Here is a 24,258-nt window from a genome sequence, read left to right as displayed (position 1 = left end):
AGTTTCTCACAGAATTCTCCTTTGCACTTACTGGAGTCATAGTCATAGTTATTTATGCAGATGATGTTTTTCCAGTGTAAGCTCCTTGAGAGTATGGTCTATGAAACACACACATATGTCTATCTCTACGTCTCTGTACAGATCTCATGTCTATTCAACTGAATTGCTGTGTTTCTCTGTATCCTCAAGAGCCTGAACCTTGTGTGTGCTATGTACAAAACACTTAATGTTTATTTGATTTAAAGTTAGAGAATACTAAAGAAATTTGTACTTTGACTAACAGTTCTTACAGGATACTAGTTTGAAGCAAAACAAATTTTTTCTCTCTCTATGTGGGAGAAAAAATAAAATAATTTACTTAATATACCCTAGGAAAATTAAACTACTTAAGTTAAAATGAAAATCCTTTTGGAACACTATACTATGTACCCATTTACAGTTTCCTTTAGAAAATTCCAGCATAAAAAGAAGTACTTTTAGGAGTGAGGAATACATTTCACTGGCATTTAAAATGTTTAAACATTTATAAGAGTTTAAACATATAATTTCACAACCTACCTCTCAAGATGAACGTAATGACGGGAAAGAACATTTTTAACCAAAAACACTGTCTGTGAATAAGCTTCTTGGCCCATTAATTTAGAAAAATATAATTTTGCACGAAGAAAGTATCCGACTGGCCACAGCCATTCCTAAATATATATATAAAAAAAGAATTAATTAACATTTAAGTAACTTGTGGGGAATAAAATTTCAATTTAACTGAAAACTCAGAAAAAAGAAAATTCTTACAGGTCCTTGATGATAATTAAAACCTTTAGCAAGATTGTAGTTGTCATTGTCTAGGGAATTATCATATACTCCACAATACACCATGTCACTGCAAAATGATACAACACAGTAGGTTATAAAATAAAACATAACAAACTACATATAACACACTAGAAAATATTTGCCAATTGCTAGAGCTCAAGTCAAACTCTTAAGTATTTAACTTAGTGATTTATGAGTCACAGAAAATATTCTAATATATCATTTTATCAGCACCAACATTCATTCACCCAGTCATTCATTCAACAAACATTTAAGTGCCTATGTGCCAGGCATATTTGGGAGACAGAGACAACAATGAAAACCATTTTTGTTCTAAGTTTACATTTAAATGGAGCAGGGAGAGAAATGTGTTCACAGACATGAAAATATAAAATATATACAATGTAAAGACAAAATAACTTGGGCAGGGCAAGGGAACATTTGCAGTGAAGTAAAGTGTAGGTGCCTCTTGGACTGAAATCTTTAAAGAAACTAGGGATTCAACAAGGGAGAAGGAAAATTCAGGTCAAGGGACAGCCTGTGAAAAGGCGTGGAGATGGGAAATGGAATGTTGTACATGAGAAACACAAACAGATCAGTTTGATTAAAATGCAGAATGTGGGGAGAATAATATTCAATAAGGTTGGAAGCCACACTGCAATGAATTTTTAAGTCAAACGGGATGTATTTTATCTTACAGGCAAGTGGAAATCCCTGGAATTTCTTAATTATTAATTAATAAGCATTTCTTAAGCATCTACTTTATGCCAGATAATTGCCAGACTTCTTTTGCCAAAAGTCAGGGATACAAAGACAAAAATAGAATAGTCAGTGGACTGTTATTGTACACAAATAAACATATACAAAATAAATGAGACACATTCTTGCATCAGGTAATGATCCAATCAGATCTGCACTTAAAGAAAATCATTCTGGCAGAAGTTGGAAGATGAACTTAAATTGGGAAAGACTTAAAAGGTAAGGAGACCAATAATAAAAGATTAACTACAATAGTCCAGACAACAGATAATTAGAATTCAAACTGGGAAAGGGGGTCTGTGAGTAGAGAGGATACAGAGAAAAGGGATGCTAACAAGATAGGACTGATGTGACAGAATATACAGCAAGGGGACAGGATACAGGTGCTGATCTAGGCAGCAAAACTGACAAGAGAGGAGTGGTCACGTAGGAAAACCAAAAGAGAGCAACATCATAGAAGCCAAGAATGGAGTGGTTAAGAACATCAAAAAAGTTGTAGAGAAATCAAGGAAGATGAGGCCTGAGTAAAGGAATTAGTACATAAAATAAATGATTGGTAACTTTTGAAAAAACAATTAAATAAAGTAGTAGGACCGACAGGACTGACAGGAGCAAAAGCAGGCAACAATAAATGGGGATAGACTGAAGACAAAAGAGGGAGAAAAGATTACTGGTAAAAATTTAGGGGTTGACTTTGGTAAAAGAGAAGGCTCACTTCTCAGAGACAAAATTAAATGGAGGAGAATATAGGTAAAGAGATAGAGGACTTTGCAATACAGAATAGAGATGAAAAAGCTCAATTCAGTAATCCTCATTGTCTCAGGTAAGTAGGAAAAGAGGCTGAATCCTAGGAAGTGGAACAGAGATGCCAACAGGGGTGTCAAAGGGAAAGGAGTCACCAAGCACTGAAAAGGGTGACTGAGCCCCTAAGGATAAAAGCATATTCCACCGGGAACCTGATTTTCATTGCAAAATATGAGGTGAGAATGAGGATGAAGTTATTTTACAAATAAATCATAGGTGTGGTAGGGGTGAGCTGAATGGGAAGAAGCAGCAGGGGAAGGAAGTAAAGCAGCTCTGTATCAGAGAGATTCAGAGGTTTTAAGTTGAGAATTTACCAGCCACAGGAATGGAAAAATACCTATTGATTAGGGAATCTATCCTCCTAGATCTTTACGATAGAAGGCATCATAAATATTGGCATTCACTTTCTAAATCCTGGAGGCAGAAGTGGGGAAGAGTTTGGTCTAAAGGGCCTGGTCAATAAACACTGAAGACTGGGTTGGAGCAGCTAGATTGAACTCCAAGACCTGCTGATTCTGTAGCTTTTTCTCCAGCTGGGGACGGCAAACCCAAAAGTCCTATTTGTGGAGTGTGCATTTGATTCTTGGTTAGATCTAGTTTCTGAAGCCCTAGGGTTATTACTTCTGTTCTTGGTCCTATTCTGTATAACTCCTTTAATTCTCTTCCTATATATCTTCAGCTATTTCCTCTCCAATGGCTCCTTCTTAAGAATTTTGAAATGCTTTTTGTTTTTCTTCTGCATATGAACTAATTCTTTTATGTACACATATATGTTAAAGGTATATCCAGTAAACTGCTTTCTAATGCCAACACAAATTAGCTCCTAAAAATGAGTATCTTCAGAAGTAATTCTCAGGAAAGTAGATCAGTTGGGAAGAGCTAGTCTGACAGATAATATTGTTAGGCAAAAAGCAACTGTAAAATCCTCTTGCCCTTTTATACTATGCTAGAAAAATATACCATCACACTCTCTAGAGAAATAAAGCATGTCTGTGTAAAAGATCTTCTAGTGACTATATCAGGTCTTAGGGAGGTTAAAAAATGGCTGTCAAAGTCCCAAATGAAATGCCTTAGGATCCCAAGATATATCAATCTTAGAATGCTATTAATTTAAAAGATCAAGTAAGAAAGGCAGCAGATCTAAGAGTAAACATGAAAAATAAAAAGCTGAAAAACAAAAGTTGATTAAAAATCAGGTAAATACTTAACTCTTCCTGTTAATGTAAAGGGAATAAAGACAATAGCAATAACACGTAAAGGGCTGAAACTCTGAGTTGATGCACTGAGGTCAGACAACTGAGCACTTAAGGCTATCTACTGATTGGACAATACTATATTAGCATATGCTTGAAAAATGGACCTTCCCATTATTTTGTCCTGGTTCAATCTTTTGCTGTATACAGAGAATTGTGGGAAGGATTAGGGGGTGGAGTAAGACAAGCCAGAGTGACTTTGGCGGTAGAGGAAGAAAAGGAAGATCCTGTGTCCATCCTGTTCACTTCTACCCCTAAAGACCAAGAATAAAGACCAAGGACTTTTGCTTATCTTGACTCCGGCTGATTCTAAGGTATCCAGGGTACTAACAAGGTCATCACAATAACGATAAACAAAAACAAACAAAACCAACACTTGGATCTGGAATACATTCAGAGAAATAATCATTCATACAAATAAACATATAATCACATGCATTCATTCTTCAAAAGCTAATTCTCAAAACCCAAGATTTAGATAGCTAGTAAGGCAGAGGGGTAAGGAAATCCTGATGTTACAGATACTCTACTTAAACATAATATCTTAGTAAGATGTTGAAAACTTTTCCAAGATAAAATATTACTGTGTCATAGTTGCTTTCAATAAGCTCATAAAACAATTATGTACATATAAGCTATATATAGGATAAACAAGAAATAATCAATAGAGGAAAAGGCACATAAACAAAGAGGAATTGAAAAAGACCTTTTAGGATTTATCTGGAACTCAAATAAAGTCAAGGAAGCCAGCAGATGGGAGATGCAAAAGAGTATTCTAGGAAAGAGGATCAGTCAGTGTGGCTGGATCCCATAGTGCATATGGGGTATAAGGTATAAGAAGACTGAAAAAGTAGGAGGTAGCTAGACAATGAAGGGCTAGATTACAGGACTTCCAGAGTGACATAGATTAATGTGGAAAGTACTTGATATGAGGTCATCTGATTCCAAGTCAAGTGTTTTTCCCATTGTTTAAAGGGCTTCTCCAATGAGAGGAATTATAGAATTATAGCTTTTAGAAAACATCCGTTTCCCCTTCCCCCCACAAGCATTAAAAATTTAGCAGTATTACCAAATTTGTCTTTCAACTTACTCAGGATCCAAAGTTTTCATTCCCAAGGTACCAAGTAACTTTTTCTCTGCTATTTCCAAGGCTTTCCATGCCTTCTTTGGAGTAAAGAGCTCAGGGGCCTGATGTATATTTAAAAATAAGAACTATTAAAATACTTTGATATTCATCTTGATCATTAAAAGTCCTTCAAAATAACAATAATAATCACAAAATTTAAAAGTCCTTACATGCAATCTCTCATTTAAACTTTTAAAATAGTCCTGGTAAGAGAGGCATTAAAAGGTATAATTTCTCCCAATTTGTAAATGTAGAAACTGAACCTCAGAGAATCTCTATTTGAAGCTGGAGGGACTTCTGAGGCCACCTAGCTCATTTTATAGATGAGGAAAATGGGGCTATTGATGTTAAATAGTGTGCCCCAGGATAGGTTTTAAGTATGAGAGATAGAGTTTGAACATGGTTTTCTGACCCTAGAGCCACTTTACTTTCTACTACCCTACAATTTTCTTTCCACTGACTTGGAACAGAGAGTAAAGCATGAGCAATTAAAGTCCAGAGGTGCTACCTTGGGCTTTGGAAGTTGGAACAGTGACAACTCCCTGATGCTTTCAGGAACAGAAACCAATCCCAAAAGAAATGAAGGGGGCTATATATTTCTTAGTGGTGAAGAAACTCAGGCAATACTATTATTTTTTGATTTAATCATCAAAATACTTTTTAAAGCTATTATAGCTTCTTCTAAGAAACAGAAGGATATAACATCAGAAGGTGTCAGATGGTAGGTATCATTCTTTTCATTCTACCAAGAAAAGTCTAGGGCTTTTGTTCTAATGGATATGGTAAATTTGTCGGGGATGACTGAGTTTGAGAGGGAGACAGAAGTAACAAAGGAAATATCCACAGCTAAGTTTTGTTTAGCAAGATTCAAAGTTAGTTAAATAAAATCAACAGAAAAATGAAAATGAGTTACATTTATTATGGTACTATTCTAAAGAGTAAAGTGTTTAGATACATTTTTTTTGAGAAAATAATAAAAGTTAAAGTATACTGAATGGTCACACACAAAAAAGGAAAAGTATTTTCTTTCCTCAGTACCTACTTTCTATAATATAGGGACTGAGAAAGGACTTTAAATAGTTCCTGCTGGTAAGTTTTAGGCTGCCTATGCTGTGTATCTGTTTTCTTTATTTTAATTTTATTCTAATAATAGTTACAAGTTGAAAGCCTTTATATAAAAGATATGCCAAATTAACAATAAAACTTTTTTTTTAGTTCTTAAAAATAAACATAAATGAATCATTTGGTTAAGGAACTAAAAGCAAATCTTTATACATGTAAGCTTGAACACAGTACTTTAGGAACAGTTTTTGAAAATGTGGATTTTCAAATTATTTAGTAAATCTGAAAAGACTTACAACAACCATTGCTATGGTGAAATTTGGCCTGAGTTGGTAGTCACACCAAGGACTTGAAGCTCCATAACTGTCTTTGTATATTCCACGTTTGTGAACTAAATCAGGACGCTTTTCATTAGGATCTGATGGGTCCTCTGAAACATGGAACATCTTTTCAAAGTGGTCTTGTATTTTCCTGTTCCACTCCTCATATGAGATTTTTACATCTTTTCCTGCAATACGATAAAATATATTGTAGAACATTCGCAGCATCCCATATGCAAATTAATGTAGTAGTAAAATCAAATAAATGGACAAGTCATGGCTCCTGAGTAAAGAGAATTGTATATTTCATCACTAGTCTTAACTGGTTCACAGGCACAGGAAAAATTTATTTTATAATCTTGAGCTCTTACAACATGGTAACGGGATAGTTCACATTTCTCAATTAAAAAATCCTGTATAATTACAAAACAATTATTAATGATTATTTTATTACTGTAATACAAAAAAATAATAAATCCACATTCATTCATATAGTCTTTTTTCCATATTCAAAAAAGGTCTCAATTTGCACTCTATCCATCATCTCTTTATCTGGAGGTTGGTAGCTGAAATCATGTTTGGCTATTACATCAGAGTTCTTAAATCTTTCAAAGGTCTTTACAACACTGTAATTAATCCCATAAATTGTTCACTTAAGTTCTGTTCATTTCATTCTGCATCAGTTCATAGAAATATCCCCTGGTGTTGGAATCCTAGTGTTAACTCAACTTGAAACAAGGTTAAAACTCAAGGGTGATGTCAGAATCCTGGTGTTAACTCAATAGAATTGATACAGTGCTTATTGGTTCACACCTTTAGAGAGCTCATAAGTATCTAAGTACTCAATGGAGTTCAGACGTTTGGGAGAGTTCAGGGTTTAGAAAGAAACACCCAATTCACACCTCCCTTAGGGCCAGAGAGCACTCTGGGAGATAATCCAGAATCCCTCTCCCTCCAGAAGGCGGAGTTAACCTTTGGGAGATCACATATATACAGGGAGCTCTTGGAGCTTGAGTTTAGTTTTCTTGAGAGAATCTACTTAAGAGAGTTTTCTGGGGAACATCAACAGGGGTCGGAGACAGAGCACTCTGGAAGAAAGCCTACAAGCCCTATCTTCAAGGCAAGAGAAGTTGAGTTGACACTAGGATTCCAACACCCTGGTTTCTCTGAAATAATCCCCCTCATCTTTTCCTGTTACCTAACTATATCCCAATACATTCATATGCCATAACCAGTTCATCCATTCCTTAACTGATGTGTATCCCTCCAGTTTCCAAATTGAAAGTAATTTTGTACATGTGGATCCTTTTCCTTTCTTTGACCTAGTAGTAGTATCAATTGATCAAAGGGTATGCATAGTTTAGGTTTTTTTTGAACAGTTTCAAATTGCTTTCCAATAGTGAATTAACATATCTGTTTTCTCATGCATTCCAACATTTATTACTCTTTTTTTTGTTAGCTTTGACAATCAGATGAATATGAGAAGGACCTGCAGAGTTGTTTTAATTTTATTTTGGCTAGATTTGGAGCATTTTTTTTTTTTTTTTTGTATGCTATTATAGATAGCCTGGATTCTTTTCTACAAAAACTGCATATTCATATCCTTTGACAATTCATCATTACATAAACTGCCAAGTGTAAACACTGTACTTTGTACACAATTGTCAAATAGTATACACATAAAATACCTTAGAAATGAGACTTATTGGAAAAAAAATTTGCTTTGTGCAAAGACTTCTTCTCATTTATATGTTTCTCTTCTAATTTTAATATCACTAGTTTTTTTTTAAATTAAGCATACTTTAAGTAATCAAAATTGTCTATTTTATTTTCTGTGATCCTCTTATCCTTTGGTCATAAACTGTTCCTCAATTCACAAATCTGACATAACTTCTTCCTTGTTTTCCCAGTTTATGATGTCACCTTTTATGTCTAAGTCATTCCCATTTAGAGCTTATCTTGGTTTACAGTAAGCCTATATTGGTTTCTACTAAATTATTTTCCAGTTTTCCTAGAAGTTTTTGTTGAGTAAAGTATTCTTAAGCCAATAGCTGAAATCTTTGGATTTGTCAAACATTAGATTACTATGCTTTAATATTTGTATAGAAAATATATTCCATTGATGGACTTTACTATTTCTTAACCCGTACCAATTATTTTGATAAAGTATAGCTAGGCCACTTCCCTTTTGACTTTTTGTTCCTTTGGATGAATTTTATTACTACTTTTTCTAGTTTTATGGAGTAATCCTTTGGTGGCGTGGCTGAGCACTAAATAAGTTAATTTGGGTAGTACCATTGTTTTTATGATATTGGATCAATTTACCTATGAACAATTAACTACTGTAATTACTTAGACCTAAATTTATTTGTGTAAAGGGAATGGAATTTCTCTTTTTATCTTTTCCATCTGGGTTTTGTTGCTAATACACACACACACACACACACACTGATTTATGTAGGCTTATTTTATATTCTGTAACTTTGAAGCTGTAAATTGTTTTGAGTTTTTTTTTTTAGCTGACTCTTTAGAATTCTCTAGGTATATTACTATATTATCTATAAACAATGATAACTGTTTCCTCTGCCTTTGTTTTTCCCTAATCATGACTCTAGCACTATATTGAATAGTAATAGTGATAATGGACATCCTTGCTTTACCTTGATTTTATCAGAAAATTATTCCTATTATATACAACTCTTGGGTTTTAGATAGATACTAAACATATTAAGGAAAGATTTTTATTTTTATACTTTCTAATTTTTTTTTTTGAAGTAAGGATAGCTCTTCCAATATAATAAAATGATAATCCTAATATTAAGTTAATGCTGTATTCTTAATAGAAACCTAACAGCCTGATATGTTATCTTGATTTTATGCTACTTGCTAATATTAATATTATGTTGTTATAAGTTATCATAATTAATGATACCATATCTTGCTGATATTTTATTTATATTTCTTTCATAAGTATTCATTACGGATATTGGTTTATAGTTTTATTTCTTTATTTTGACTCAGGTATGAAGATTATTTCTATGAAAGGAGAAATTTAATAAGAAACCATCTTTTTCCATTTTTAAAACAACTTCTGTAAAATTTGAATTAATTTATGTCTGGAAGATTTCACATGTAAATTCATCTGATCTTGGGTTTCTTTTTTCCTTGGAAAGCTCTGCTTGTTTAACTTCTTTTTCTGAGATTAATTATTCTAATTCTATTAATCTAGAAATTTTACATTATAAATTCATCCCTTTCATCATGATTGCTAGTTTTATAGCATATAATTGGGTAAAACAATATTTCTTATTCCATCGTTTTTTGTGAATTCATCTTTTTCATTTCTGATATTCTCTTTTTTAATCAGATAACTAATTACTTATCTCCTTTATTTTTTCCTTAAAAAAAAAGTTCCGGGTTTTAGTGATTAATTCAAATTTTTTAAAATTTAGTATTTTTTCTCTGATTTTTAGTTTTTCTATTTTGGTGTTTAATTGGGAGTTTTAAATTTGTTGGTGAGATTGCATGTTCAATTCACTAGTTTATATTTTGTTGTAATGATGAAAGTGTTTAGAGATAGATATAAATTTCTCTTAAGGATTGCTTTGGCTACATTCCAAAAATGTTGGTATGTTGTTTCATTGTCATAGTTCTTAATGAAATTTTTGTGCCTATAATTTTTTATGCTTAATTATTTCTTCAGTAGCATTTTAGTGAATATAGTTTTGTGGTAATATAGTCTTAAAGATGTGTTTGGTTTTAATTTTCCTGCACTTATGAGATTTTTAGAACAATTTTTGTAAAAGTTCTATGTAGAGCTGAGAATGTGTACCCTTAATTTTTTTTTAATTTCCCCCAGTTAAATATAAAACAACTTTTTTGTATTTGTTTTTAAAACTTTGAGTTCCAGATTCTTTCCCATTCTCTCCACTCCCACTAAGGCACATGTAAAATTATACAAAACATCCCCATAATCATATTGTGAAAAAAAACATAGCTTCCCTCCCACAAAAATAAAAACACCAAGAAAAATAAAGTTTAAAAAAAGTATGCTTCAATGTATATTCAGATATATTAGTTCTTTTTCTAGGATAGCATATGCATACCCTTTTTAATTTTCATTCAATATTCTCCAGAGGACCTTCCTAAAATTCTATGCAGGTCCTTAATTTGTTTATTTTTTGGTTAAATTTACCTTAAGGATGCAGTAGATTGAGGTCCTCAACTCTTATAGCATTATCTATTTTTCCATGTAACTAATTTAACTTTTCTTTTAAATATTTAGATGCTATGCCATTCACTACACCTGTTTAGACTTGATATTAAAGTCCATGGTATCTTTCAGCATAGAATAGTTTATTTTAATTATGTCTACTTCTGTTATTGCTTTGTCTTGATATCTATTGCTAATTGATCTTTTTACTTCAGAAGAAGCATAAAAGATTTTGCTATAGCACCTTATTTTAACTGTGAATCTTTATGATTCAAATATTTCTTATTGTTGGAGTTTTTTAAATTCATGTTCCATTTTATAGGCAAGTTGTTCTATTCATGATTATGATAATTCTGTTATTCTCATATATTTTCTTTTTTTGTTTTTTGCCCTTTTTATAAAGAAGACGATGTTGACAGACAGATAAGGGATATGAGAGATAAGAGATATGTTTAGCACCAATGTTTTGGGGTAGATCCAAGTTTCTTCTCCCTTTCTCTTTTCCTCATCCACAGCCCAAGAATGGGTTCATGTCATTTTTTCTCTTACTAAACTATATTCCCAATTAGTAATTAAAAACTTGTTTTATTAGGATGAATTTTTCCTCTTATCTACCATCCCCCTTATAACTTCCTCTCCCTTTCTTCCTTGTTTTCTCTGGAAAGTAAAATGATTTATTGACTAGTTCAGATGAAAATGAAGTTTTCAAGTGCCACCCACTCCCCTCAATTCTCTTATTCCTTGTTTGTATGGTTTCCTATTTATGTACCCTGATAATGTGAGACAATTTTACTTAGTTTTATTCATTTTGTAGATTCTGTGGAGAGGTTGTTGAGAAGCTCATCTGCATTTCTTTCAGTTACTCCACCCTCTTTGGTTAGTTTCTCATTTAAATGGTATTTTAAAGTATGGAAAATGTCTTCCTTATATTAAAGGAATTTCTGACTCTAGTACCAATGGGGATTTGTGAAAATTATAATTCTAGAAAATACTTTCAAAAACTCCTGTGTTAATAGGAAATTAGTAATCCATTTCTTTGTGCCTTTTCATACTGATTTGATACAAGTGGCTTACCATTTCTTTTTACTGTAACTGCATGATAAGGGAACAAATTCCTTTTTGACAATTCCAGCAACCAACGAACAGCAGATTTGCTCAGTCCAACAATTTCCACAGCAGAACCATCTCTAAAATCAAATGCAAAATTTATGACATATTAGCAAAAAAACTATAAAAAAAAATTTAAGATATAAGTGAGCATCTCACAGAAATGATACTTTGATTACTCAAGATACAGTTAGTACAGAAGATATTTACCTTATACTTACAAAATATTTTACATCTATTATCTTTTTTCATTCTTTTTTTTATTATAGCTTTTTATTGACAAAACACATGCATGGGTAATTTTTCAACACTGACTCTTGCAAAAACTTCTGTTCCAACTTTTCCTCTCCTTCTTTCCATCCCCAAAAGATTAGCTGAAATCTTTTAGGTGTAAGCTAAATGCTTTATTTAAGGCTACATTTTGATTGTCCAAGTGTGTACTTTCCAGTACACTTACCATGTTACGACTTTTCTCCTTTTTTTGGCGTATTCTTATTAGGTATTTGAAGTTACTTTATTGAGGAGGGTGATGGGCGGTGTGTATGCACCCTATTGCTTATTTCAATTAAGCTCTCTATTCTTAATTTACTACTAAATCCTCCTTCATGTCTTTGTTTCAATAGACAATCCGTTGTGTTCTAACATAGAAAATGTAGCCCATTTCTTCCCCCTTCATATGCTACACCTTGACCTAACATTTTTATGGTTTTGTGATTTTGCTCACTTTGGGACCCTGTTGGGGTGAGCTGACGATGGCGGTATATAGACTGATAAGCAAGAAGGGGTGAGGTGTATCAGGGTTTTTCGATTATAGAACAGGGTCCTCTAGGAGGGTCTAGGGCACCGCCAAGTCCTTTGAGTTTTAAGCAGTGGCTAGTAGTTCTCTGGCAAGTAATTTTGTTATTTAATTACCTCAGTTTACGGCTAAGCATAGTGGGGTCTCTAATCCCAGTTTGTGCCTTAGCTTTAGTGTCTTCAGCATGGGTAAAGTCATATAAGTTGTGTATTTTAATATCAACTAGGGCGTATTACAGCACAGTTGAGCTTTAACTTTATTTGGTGGATTGAATGCTTAAACACCCTTTACGCCATTCTTCTGTTAATTTGGGTTAATCGCATGACCACGGTGGCTGGCAAAAGATTTACCAACCCTTTTTATTATGATTTAGTCAAGCTTTCATTTATAGCTCAAAGTTAGTCACTGCTGTAACCTGTGGGGGTGTGGTTAAACAAGGTGTCATGGGCTACTTTTGGAAGTGTGCCCGATACCCGCTCCTTTAAACTCCAAATCTGAGAGGTGTCTTTTTTTATTCTAACAACACTATCTGAGGCAGGCAGCAATACTATTATTCTCTTTGTATAGATGAAAAAAAAAAGACCCAGAGAGGTTAAGTGCATTGTTCAAAGTTTCACTGTTAGAGTGGCAGAATAATTAATAATAATAATAATTATAGGATTTATAAAAGCACTTTACAGTTTCCAAAGGATTCATACAGACTATCTCATTTATTCCTCACAACCTTGTAAGATCAATGTAATTACTATTTCCATTTGACTGAGGAAGAAACTGAGCCTGAGAATAGGTAAGTAACTTGCCAGTATCACACAACTAGACAGGGTATAAATTTAGGTCTTCTTGGCTCTAAGTTCCACATTCTTTCTACTGGGTCACCCAGCTGCTCAAATATAGGACTTAAATTCAGCTCTTATCACTCCCAAGTCCAATTTTCTTTCTATTACTACTATGCTGCCTCTCAAATGTAATATTTCCTAATTATTTAAGTCAATTATCTTTAAATGAACATCAGTTCATTATATTTTACCCACAGGGATCTTGTCCCATAAGAAACACTTTTCAATATTATTCTTTTGCTTTCCTTCATCCTCTTGAAGAAAAGAAGAAATGTGTATGAAATAGAATTGGGTACTAAATAATAGTCAAAGATAGGTCTTAGATAGAGAGCACAAAAGATATATGTATATATGTGTTATATAAAATATACATCTTTGTGTATACACATATACATTAAAAGGGTATTCAGAAACCAAAATGGCCTATAGAAAAGACATAGGCTAAAGAGGAAAAATGAACCAATTTCAAGAAATACCTTGTAGGTGCATTTGATATGTATAAAAATAAGTGTTCAGAATTTGTAAATAATCTTGTTATATTTAATGACATGTTTTCTTTGACGATTATCTTTTTAAATTAAAATGTACAATATGGAATAAGAAGAATGACTTAGAAGAGGATTCTGGGAAGATAGTGGAGTAGGTCAGTAAATTTCAAGCTCTCCAGATTTCTCTCCCCAAAACAGAAGTGATGTGTGCCTCAAGGAAAACACAGATTGGTGAAAGATTTGGGGCAGAAAGAAGATCTCAGGCCAGCAATTAGTCAAGGTAAGGTGCAAACACTTTTCTGTAGAAACACCAAGTGGGGAAGAGTTGGGTTTGGCTGGAGCCTTGGCAGGAACCACAGAAATTTTCACTTCCCCAACAAAGTGAGGAGGTGGAGGTCTGAATCTGGGGAAGACTTGGCTGATCGGGCACACCAGACCCAGTTGTGCTGAAGACACAGCCCTGAGTGAGAAGGAACCAGCACACCCAGTGAGTGCAGAAGCGGCGGGGGAGGGACACTCTCTTGCAAGTAACAGTACTTGCAAGGGGGAGGAGCTTTTGGTTTGGGGTTCCAGGTCAGAGGGGAGAACCTAAAGTGAAATTAGAGGCACCATCTCTTCAACTCAGAATTAAAGGTACTTACACTAATAGTTTTCATTAAAAAAAAAAAAAAAATGAACCAGCAAAGAAGAAAAAATTCAACCATTGAAAATTACTATGGGAACAAAGAAGACTGGGATTCATCTTCAGAGGATACTGAAGCAAAAACAGTTTCTACCCTTCAAAGAGTAACATGAAATGGCTCCCTACTCTGAGAGAATTTATAGAGGACCTCAAAAATTTAAAAACCAAATGAGAGACATTGAAGAAAACCTAAAAAAAAAAAAAAAAAAAAAAAAAAAAAAAAAAGGTAATCAACTAGAAAAGGAGATAGAGTCTTAAAGATGAAAATAGTTTTTTGAAAATTAGAATTGAGCAAAGGAAAGTCAGTAAAGCTGTAAGAGGCCAAGAAATAACAAACAAAAATATAAAGAATGAAAAAATTGAACAGATGTGAAATATCTTATAAAAAAAACAACAGGCAAAGATGTGGGAAACTGAGACACTAGTGAATTGTTGATGGAATTCTGAATTAATCCAACCATTCTCGAGAGCAATATGAAACTATGCCCAAAGAGCTATCAAATTGTGCATAACCCCTGATCTAGCAGTGTCTTTCCTGGGTCTATATCCCAAAGAGATGATTAAAAAAAACCAACCCTATAAAAAAGGACTCATGTGTGCAAAAATGCTTGTAGCAGCCCTTTTTGTGGTAGTGAAGAATTAGAAAGTTATTAGAATTAGAAATAAGTTATGGTATATGAAAATAATGGAATATTATTATTCTATAAAAATGTTGAACAATCTGATTTTAAAAAGGCCTGGAAAGATTTATACAAACTGATGCTGAATGAAACAAGTAAAAACAAGAACATATTACACACAGTGACTGCAAGATTATGCAATGATTAGTATGAAAGACTTGGTTCTTCTCAATGGTTCAGTAATCTAAGGCAATCCCAATAAACTCTGGATCGAAAATGCCACACGCATCCAGAGAGAGAACTATGAAGAATGAATCAACATGCTATATTCACTTCTTTATTTTTTTTTTTCTCTCTTGTGGTTTCTCCTTTTGCTCTGATTTTCTCTTCCAACATGATTCATTGAAAAATGTGTACTTTAAATGTGTACATGTATAACCAGAAAAATAAAGAAAACAAAACAAAACAAAAAAGATCTGTAGAACAGATCAAGAAAATATAAGAATAACTGGACTACCTGAAAGCTGTGATCAAAAAAATAATTTTGCTATAATAATGCAAGAAATAATCCAAGAAAATTGTCCTGGAATGACAAAACATGAGGGGAAAGTAGAAATAGAAAAAAAAAATCTACTAATCACCACTTCAAAGAGATTCTTTGTAGAAAACACATAGGAATATTACTGTCAAATTTCAAAACCCCCATACCAAAGAGAAAATTTTGCATGAAACAGGGGAAAAAACAATTCAAATATGCTAGAACCACAATTAGAATAATATGGGACTTATTAGCAGTCACACTAAAAGACCACAGGCCTTGGAATCATAAATACTGGTAATCAAAAGAACTAGGCTTGTGAACAAAAATATCAAGTCCAGCAAAATTATCCATAACAACTGAATGGAAAAAAAAAAGAACATTCAATGAACTTGCAGATTTTCAGGATTTTCTTTCAATCAAACCTGATCTTAATAGAGAATTTAACCTATAAGAGCCAGTATCAAAGATTAATTTCAAAGAAATTAACATGGACAAATTGTTTATTTTATTTTTTTTACAGGGAAATATATACCATATGTTTAAGATTGACATCAGTAACTGAGTAGCTCAAAAGAAAGATTGTAGCATAGTTGAGTATGATCTGACTCTAAGAAGCAAAACTGTCTAGGAAAAGGTAAAAATAGTAATTATTTTTGCAGAGGAAGAATAGACACAGAGGCATTAAAGGAGTTTGAAGTCAGTGAAGTCTGAAGACCTACTAACATCGAGAATGGCTTAAATAGTTCATACTACATATATACCATGAATAAAGAAATAAGGGAATGGGATGGTGAGGTGTAAGAGTCAGGGCAGGAGTCTCCCACGGCACAATCAGGAAGTACAAAGGCCTTGAAGCCTGAGCCTTTTTTTCCCCATGTGGTTTTCTGTGACCCGCACGGAGCGGAAACTCCAGTCCAATTGAAATTGCATCATCAACGGGCGCGTCTTTTTCTCTAACTGGCTATATGTGTGACTTCATAGACCCTCTATAAGCAGTGGGGACCAGGAGTAGATGGAGTTTACTAGGAGTCTTACCAGCAAGTTCACTAGGAGTGAGCAGGAGGTCAGCTGGGGCAGGATGTGAACCCATGGAATAAAGACCTTGAATTTGCAGTCAGCTGTCCTCGGGTGCTTTGTTAAACAGGAGAATCACTGCTGAGTGAGGTGGTGGCCAGAGACCTCTGAAGGCCTCTGACTGAGGTAAGATTGGTAAGAACCACTGTGTGAGACAGGGGCCAGAGAGTTTTCTGAAGGCCTGGGAATTAGGCTGATGGGTAACGGTAGTTTCTGGGTGAAACTACAGCAAGTTAAGATAAGGAAGGGATCCATGAGTAAGGGGAGGTTAAGAAATAGCAAGGCAAGTAAGGAGCAGCATTAAAGTAGAAGAGTTAACAAGGATAGGAAATAAAGAAATATACAGAGACACCATATAACAAGGATCAGGAGTAGAATTTACTAGGAAAAAAGTAAGGCTAATAATTATTGATTTTAGACACAGTTTAACTTAGAGATTCACTCAAGAGAGACATCTACATTATATATTAGCCACATTAATGTTATTTTAGATGTACATCTATGTATGTGTATATGCATATGTGTACAAGTATATATAGGTAAATGTAAGTATGTAGATAGAGATATGTATGTGGGTGTGAATGTGTATGTGTGTGTATATATACATATATGAAAATAAATAAATATATCTGTACTTAATTTCTAGCCTGATTCTGTAGCATTGCCCCAGAAAGGAAAACAAAAAATATATATTAAAACAAAACAAAACAAAACAACAACAACAACAAAAAAAAAAAAAAAAAAAAAAAAAATTTGGCTTTGAGATGCACATTAAGATTTCTAATCAAGCCATTCTCCAATTGATAAATGGTTAAAGGATATGAACAGACAATTCTCAGATGAAGAAATTGAAACTATTTCTAGCCATATGAAGAGATGCTCCAAGTCATCATTAATCAGAGAAATGCAAATTAAGACAACTCTGAGATACCACTACACACCTGTCAGATTGGCTAGAATGACAGGGAAAGATAATGCAGAATGTTGGAGGGGATGTGGGAAAACAGGGACACTAATACATTGTTGGTGGAATTGTGAATACATCCAACCATTCTGGAGAACAAGCTGGAATTATGCTCAAAAAGCTATCAAACTGTGCATACCCTTTGATCCAGCAGTGTTTCTACTGGGCTTATACCCCAAAGAGATTATAAAGAAGGGAAAGGGATCTGTATGTGCACGAATGTTTGTGGCAGCCCTTTTTGTAGTGGCTAGAAACTGGAAACTGAGTGGATACCTCTCAACTGGAGAATGGCTGAATAAATTGTGGTATAGGAATGTTATGGAATATTATCGTTCTGTAAGAAATGACCAACAGGATGATTTCAGAAAGGCCTGGAGAGACTTACACGAACTGATGCTGAGTGAAACGAGTAGGGCCAAGAGATTATTATATACTTCAACAACAATACTATATGATGACCAGTTCTGATGGATCAGGCCATCCTCAGCAACAAGATCAACCAAATCATTTCCAATGGAACAGTAATGAACTGAACCAGCTATGCCCAGTGAAAGAACTCTGGGAGATGACTAAGAACCATTACATTGAATTCTCAATCCCTATATTTTTGCCCACCTGCATTTTGGATTTCCTTCACAGGCTAATTATACAATATTTCAGAGTCTGATTCTTTTTGTACAGCAAAATAACGGTTTGGTCATGTATACTTATTGTGTATCTAATTTATATTTTAACATATTTAACGCTACTGGTCAACCTGCCATCTGGAGGAGGGGGTGGAGGGAAGAAGGGGAAAAATTGGAACAAGAGGTTTGGCAATTGTCAATGCTGTAAAGTTACCCATACATATAACCTGTAAATAAAAGGCTATTAAAAAAAAAAAAAAAAAAAGAGATGTATGTTAAGATTTCTAGAAGAAAACTGGTGGTAACACCCTAATACAAAGATTAGAATGTTCTCATTGAAGAAGGCAAAAAACTAGACATTATTAAACTACTTTCTAAATAGTCAATTACACAAGCATTATAAAACAAATAGTACCTTGGGGTAGCTGGAATTCCTCTGTTTCGAGCTCTGTCACTTTCTCCCATTTTATCCATCCAGGTACCACAATTAAAACGATTTCCTCCAAAAACAAAACCTGTTTGATCATCTACTCCTGCAGTTATATTAAATCCTTCAAAAGGAAATAAAACCTTTTAAAATTCTCCAAAAATTACTATAAGTTGCTTTTTCAATTAAAAGTGTTTACATATTTTAGAAATTTCTGCTCAAGATTAAAGAAAATATGCAATTCAACCGGCATGTGCTATTTATAATTTATGGAGCTTCTATTTTATTATCTGAGTATTAAATTACATTTATGGAATGTTTAAGAACAAATAAGAAATTGTTAAATTTCAGCAAAATTTTGCTAATGAATTTGCAACTCTAGGTAAATCCTTTCTATCTTAAGTTACTTTCCCCCTAATTATAAAAGATAATACTAACACAGATTGATATACATGTGATAATGTTTTTCACAAAAGATGATCATATCTTGGTGTCAGAATATCAGGCATTATGTTGTCCAGATTATGCAACCGTTTCTACTCTGAAACTTAATATTTGTAATTAGATTTTCAAAGAAATGATTTACTTACATCTCAGAAATGGGGAAAAAAATAAGTTAAATCTAAATGCAAAATGAGCTTCCAAAATAACTAGAAAGTCTAAACTGTCATTTCCAAAGTATAATGTAAATTATTTCAGGTATACCTTCATCCTTCATGTTTCTATCTATCTGTGGGCCAGCATTTCTTTCTCGGAATTGTATACCCTGCAGGTGACGCTGCATAGCTTCTTGTATTACTTCATATAATGGCTGATCCTGATTGAAACAAGAGTACACAGTAAGTCTTTGAGAAATCACATTTTCTTCTTTATTCCAGAAAAATTCCTAATTGAACTGAGAAAAAAATAAATTATCCTTTCTAAGAATAGCACTGGTTATTAATTTTATTCATAAAAACAAAAAAGTAATGAGGCATTACCTAATCTAATGGCATCTGAAATAAAGTGAAGAAATTAATAGAATTGTTTTTAGTGTTTGTATTTATTGTTACATAATATAGCTATAGGGAAAATAAAATCAATCATTCCCAAAATGGTTATTTCTGAAATTATGTAACAAATTTATATAATTATATAAATTGAAGTTTTTCTATATTAGCAAAAAATTCTTCATGATTGCAATAGCCAATTAAAATGGTTTTAAAGTCAATATCTACCTAAATATAGTAACAGGTTCTTGAAAACAATGGCTGACCATTTATGTCACAACTAAATAATTTAAATCTGTCTACAGCATATATATCCATTTATTCCCTAAATTAAATTTAAATATCATTTATTAAATACCTATTATGTACTTCCTTATTGGACCTTATTTTTCAATAGTTTCTTCTAATAAAAGAAACCAAATTTGAAGAATGCAACTTATTGCATAATAAAAACTGCATGAAATAAAGCAGTACAATTATTTTCTGTTTCAGAGACAAAAAAGCCCAACCAAACTAATAGGCAACAGGTCAATGATCAAAAACAAATATTTGTTTTGTCAGTAACCACATCGTTAGAATTATATTGTTAAGTCATATAAGGAAACTGCATATATGTAAGATCAAGATAGAATCTTGATGCACAGAGCAACTATCTTGTTGTTTACTTTGTCAAGAGGCTCTAGGTCTGATCATTAATGGTAATTATAAAAATTCTTATATAGACTAATTATAAAATATAATTATAAAAATTCTTGTTATGTCAATTTCCAAAACATGTTGTTTTTTTCTATTTTGTAAACTAATATAGATCATATTTCCTCTTCTGTAACTTCTCTTTGGAAATTTCCTTTCCTTTCTGGGATTTTTTGTTTGTTGTTTTTCAGTTGTTTCGACTCCTTGTGAACCCACATGGAATTTTCTTGGCAAAGATATCGACCATGTCCTTCTCCAGTTCATTTTTACAGTTGAGGAAAAACTGAGGCAAACAAGTTTCAGTGACTTGCCCAGGGTCACACAGCCAGGAAGCTCTGAGGTCACATTAGCTCTCAGGAAGAGGTATCTTCCTGACAGCAGGCCAGGTGCGCTATCCACTACAGCACCCCCTTGCATTCTCTGGCACCCCCTTTTGATATCTATGGCATTTAGATAGAGGTTTCTTCTCCTAATTCCCTTGATCAGTCCATTTAACTTTACTCTGGCCTCCAAAATGACATACAGATGGATCTAAATGTTTTTTTCTCTTTAGTAGCTAGCTTGTAAGCTTTAAGATAGATAGCAAGAAGTTTGTCTCAGTCACCCTTGTATTCATCATAGCGCCTTTGTACCAAGTGAGTAATAAGTTTTTTGGTAAATGAATACTTACTGATTTCTTGAGACTATATTATTTTATTTTAATTTGTAAGTCATGCATAGTTTATTAGAAATTATATTTACCAATGTGCCTGCCGGCAAAGGGGGAGAGTCATCGGTAGGATACATTCTGGAAACTGGGCACTTAAGAATGTCTGTGCCATTTGGAGCAATTTTGCAGTAATCCTGAATACATTGCAACCACCACCACACTGCATCTCGGCAATTAAATCTGGCATAAGTTCCCTCACCAAGGAGATTGGGAATGAGTCCATGCCGCAGGGTACCAGCAAATGCTAAAATTATATTCCTGAAACCAGAAATTTAAGCATACACTTTAACAAAATCAGTTTTAAATATTAAAGACATAAGAGCACATTATCTTAGACTCAATCTCGTGTTCCCCCTTTCTCTTAATTAGCCCCACAGAAAATTAGTGCATAGCTAACATAAAAAGAAGTCACAACAATGAAATAAATGTCTAAGAATACAATTATATAAATGAGAACAAGTTTTTTATGAAGAATATGATACAGATTTAAGTTTTTTAGAGTCAACTTAATTATCAAAGTTTGTTGTTGTTGTTATACATTTAAGTCTTACTAATCATAATGTGGTGATGACTATAATTTCTCAAAAAGCTATGTTTGCAGATTACGAAGCTCTAGTGGGTCTTATTAAGCTGAAAAAACTTTGAGTATTGTTTTAGAAGTTGACTTTATTGTTCAAGGAGCAGCCTAAGTTCAATAAGCTTTTCAATAACTCTTCAATAGCTTGCTATCAGTGGATGATTTTTTTTTTTTTTCCTTTTTGGCCACAGCATGCTCCAGGACAGAGGCACTAGGTAGCACTCAGTCTAATTCAGTTCCTCCGATCACAAGTAATCTTTCCCTTTACAATGCTGAAGAAACAAGGCAAAGTCAGGGAATCTCTAGCACCTCAGTTTCTTGGATGCAAAAGGAATGTCCTAGCCACGGTGACTTGGGAGTGCCTATTTTCTAGTTCCTCAGAAAAGTAGTTGGAAATTCTTTACTATAAAGAACCCTGAACTCTTCAACTCACATGCCTTGGTCACTTTAATAAATAATCAGTTAAAATAAAAACATGTTCAAAATAGTTCTTATAGTTTTCTTTAAGGTATAATGCTCTTTACACATGATTATCCTGAGGTATTCTCCTGATACCTCATAACAATCCTGAAAGGGGGGAGTTAGTACTGTCCCCATTTCACCTAGGGGAAACTGAGGCACTGAGAGGTTCAGGGATTTGCTAAGTGAGGGAGTTAGAGCTGGCACAGGTCTGAGGGGGCTTCACTGTACGATGGAGTTCACTGTATAATTCTACATCATTAAGAAAAGCCTGAATTATATGTACTATACTTTTTTCTTCTACCTTGTTTTTTAAATTGCTTTGACACTTAAAGGAATAATTTTAGTTACTGAAAAATCAGTGAGAAAAACCCCACTCCCAGAAGATGTTGAATAAATGAAGAGTTATATTGTTTTTTAAATTAAACAAATCTTTTAAAGTCACAGGCTTCTAACTCTTAGTAGGAGTTCTGGGGGCTGTTATAAGGACAGCTATTTAGGTTATATACATTACTGAAACTGGTAAATCTTAGGAGGCAACATAAAGTTCAGAGACATAATTGAGGTCAAATTTAAAAAATAGGATTAGAAATCTGAAGTTTACCAATTCTTTTTCCAATGCTCATTCTCTATCCACTATTGTCTCCTTGTAGAAAACACAAAATGGCACAATAGCAATAAACAGCAGACAATGTCACACCAATTTTTATACTTAAATGTGAAATCAAAATCCTATTTCTGGCCTATGGTATTAAAAGAAGTAACTTTCTAATCATCTGTTTTAGTTAATATATCAAAAAAACTTTTATCATATAGGATCTAAATGAAATATTACAACAGGTGCTTGAAAATAATCTCTTGCTCTAATGTTAACAAGAGCAGATGGATTAAAATAAATAATAATATGTTAAGTATTAATATTTATGTAAACATATGAACTGAGATTTAGTAGACATCCTACCTGGCCTCCAAATAGCGTCCAGTAATCAGTAGTATACCTCTAAGAGCAATAAAGGTATCTCTTCCCCAGCAGCGAAAAAGACCAGATGAAAAATGAGGTAAACCTAACAGAAAATCATAACAAAACATCAATTTCTTTTAATCACAATCTAGGCTCACCAAAGAACTTCATTTTTCTTGTCAGTTGTTTTTCAGTCATATCTGACACTTCATGTCAACATTTGGGTTTTTCATGGCAAAAATTCTAAAATGGTTTGTCATTTTCTCCAGCTCATTTTACAAATGAGGAAACTGAGGCAAACAGGATTAAGTGACTTAACCATGGTCACAGAGCTAGTAATTGTCTGAGTTCAGATTTGAACTCAGAAGATTCACTGCCCCATACACCAGCCCTTTATTAATGGAATGGCAGAGGGCCTGCAATGTCAAAACTACATAATATTGTAATAGTACTAAGTATTTTAATTTCTAATATGATAAACATCAGTAGCTACAACCCACATAAACAAAAGTTTGTTGGGAAGGAAGTCCTCAATTTTAAAGAGTGTTTTTAAAGGAGTCTTAAGACCAAAGAGTTTGAGAACCCTTGCTACAGCAAGAAAAAAGTGCAGATTAAAGGATTGTTATTATTAATGAATATTTTTATCTAAGTTAAACACATGTATGTAAGTACATACATTTAAATAATTTTTCAATATATTACAATTTTTTGAGAGCACGTTTAGAAAATCTGAAAATACATAATATTAAAATTTTCAAGAAGGAAATTGTCAATTTAATCACTTGTCAGTTTAAAGGCAAATGGTAGAACTCAGTCTGAGATTATGGTTGTTTCTACTAACCATAACAAGTCACTATTTAACATTACTTGGTACTCTACATTTAAACTCTAAAGATTAATTAGCCCATTGTCCTTACTGTAATTAATTTGATGTTGATGTTCCTCCAAGTCAAGGAAGGTAGAAAAAACACAAGACAAAAAAACTCAAACAAAAAGAATTTTTCAAAGCAAAAAACAAATTAAATTTTGCCCATCCCCTTTACCAGACACCAGAAGAGATTACTTGAAACAAAAGCATTTAGAATCACCTTGTTTCTATTTCTAGGACTGGTTTTCTTTATCTTGATGGTTCGTTAGAAATTGCATTTTTTGATCTAGGGACTTGATCATATTTGAAAATCCTAAATTGCTTATTTTACTTTATTTTTTTTCTCAATAGTTTTTTATTTTTCCATATTACATGTAAAGATAGTCTTCAACATTCATTTTTGTATTATTTTGAGTTCTAATTTATTTTTCTCCCTCCCTCCCCAAGACAGAAAGCAATCTGATATAGGTTATAAATGTACAATCATTTTA

General features: G+C 33.3%; 1 protein-coding gene across 3 annotated transcripts in view; it reads right to left on the bottom strand.

Annotated features, from left to right (window-relative positions):
* Positions 1 to 24,258, bottom strand: part of AGL (amylo-alpha-1, 6-glucosidase, 4-alpha-glucanotransferase) — a 75,700-nt gene that overhangs the window by 1,625 nt on the left and 49,817 nt on the right. For all 3 annotated transcript variants that reach the window (XM_031967135.1, XM_031967133.1, XM_031967134.1), the window contains exons 25-33: positions 22,900 to 23,002; positions 20,935 to 21,160; positions 19,217 to 19,328; positions 18,500 to 18,635; positions 11,425 to 11,537; positions 6,114 to 6,325; positions 4,720 to 4,817; positions 793 to 880; positions 559 to 692 (exon numbers count right to left, since the gene is read on the bottom strand). In XM_031967135.1, coding sequence (XP_031822995.1) covers positions 559 to 692; positions 793 to 880; positions 4,720 to 4,817; positions 6,114 to 6,325; positions 11,425 to 11,537; positions 18,500 to 18,635; positions 19,217 to 19,328; positions 20,935 to 21,160; positions 22,900 to 23,002 — 1,222 coding nt within the window. The remainder of the gene's footprint in view (positions 1 to 558; positions 693 to 792; positions 881 to 4,719; positions 4,818 to 6,113; positions 6,326 to 11,424; positions 11,538 to 18,499; positions 18,636 to 19,216; positions 19,329 to 20,934; positions 21,161 to 22,899; positions 23,003 to 24,258) is intronic.

This window comes from Sarcophilus harrisii, chromosome 4 (assembly GCF_902635505.1).
Source record: "Sarcophilus harrisii chromosome 4, mSarHar1.11, whole genome shotgun sequence".
Taxonomy (NCBI): Eukaryota; Metazoa; Chordata; class Mammalia; order Dasyuromorphia; family Dasyuridae; genus Sarcophilus; species Sarcophilus harrisii.
Note: the sequence above shows the minus strand (reverse complement) of the source record. Positions and strands in the feature narration are given on the sequence as shown.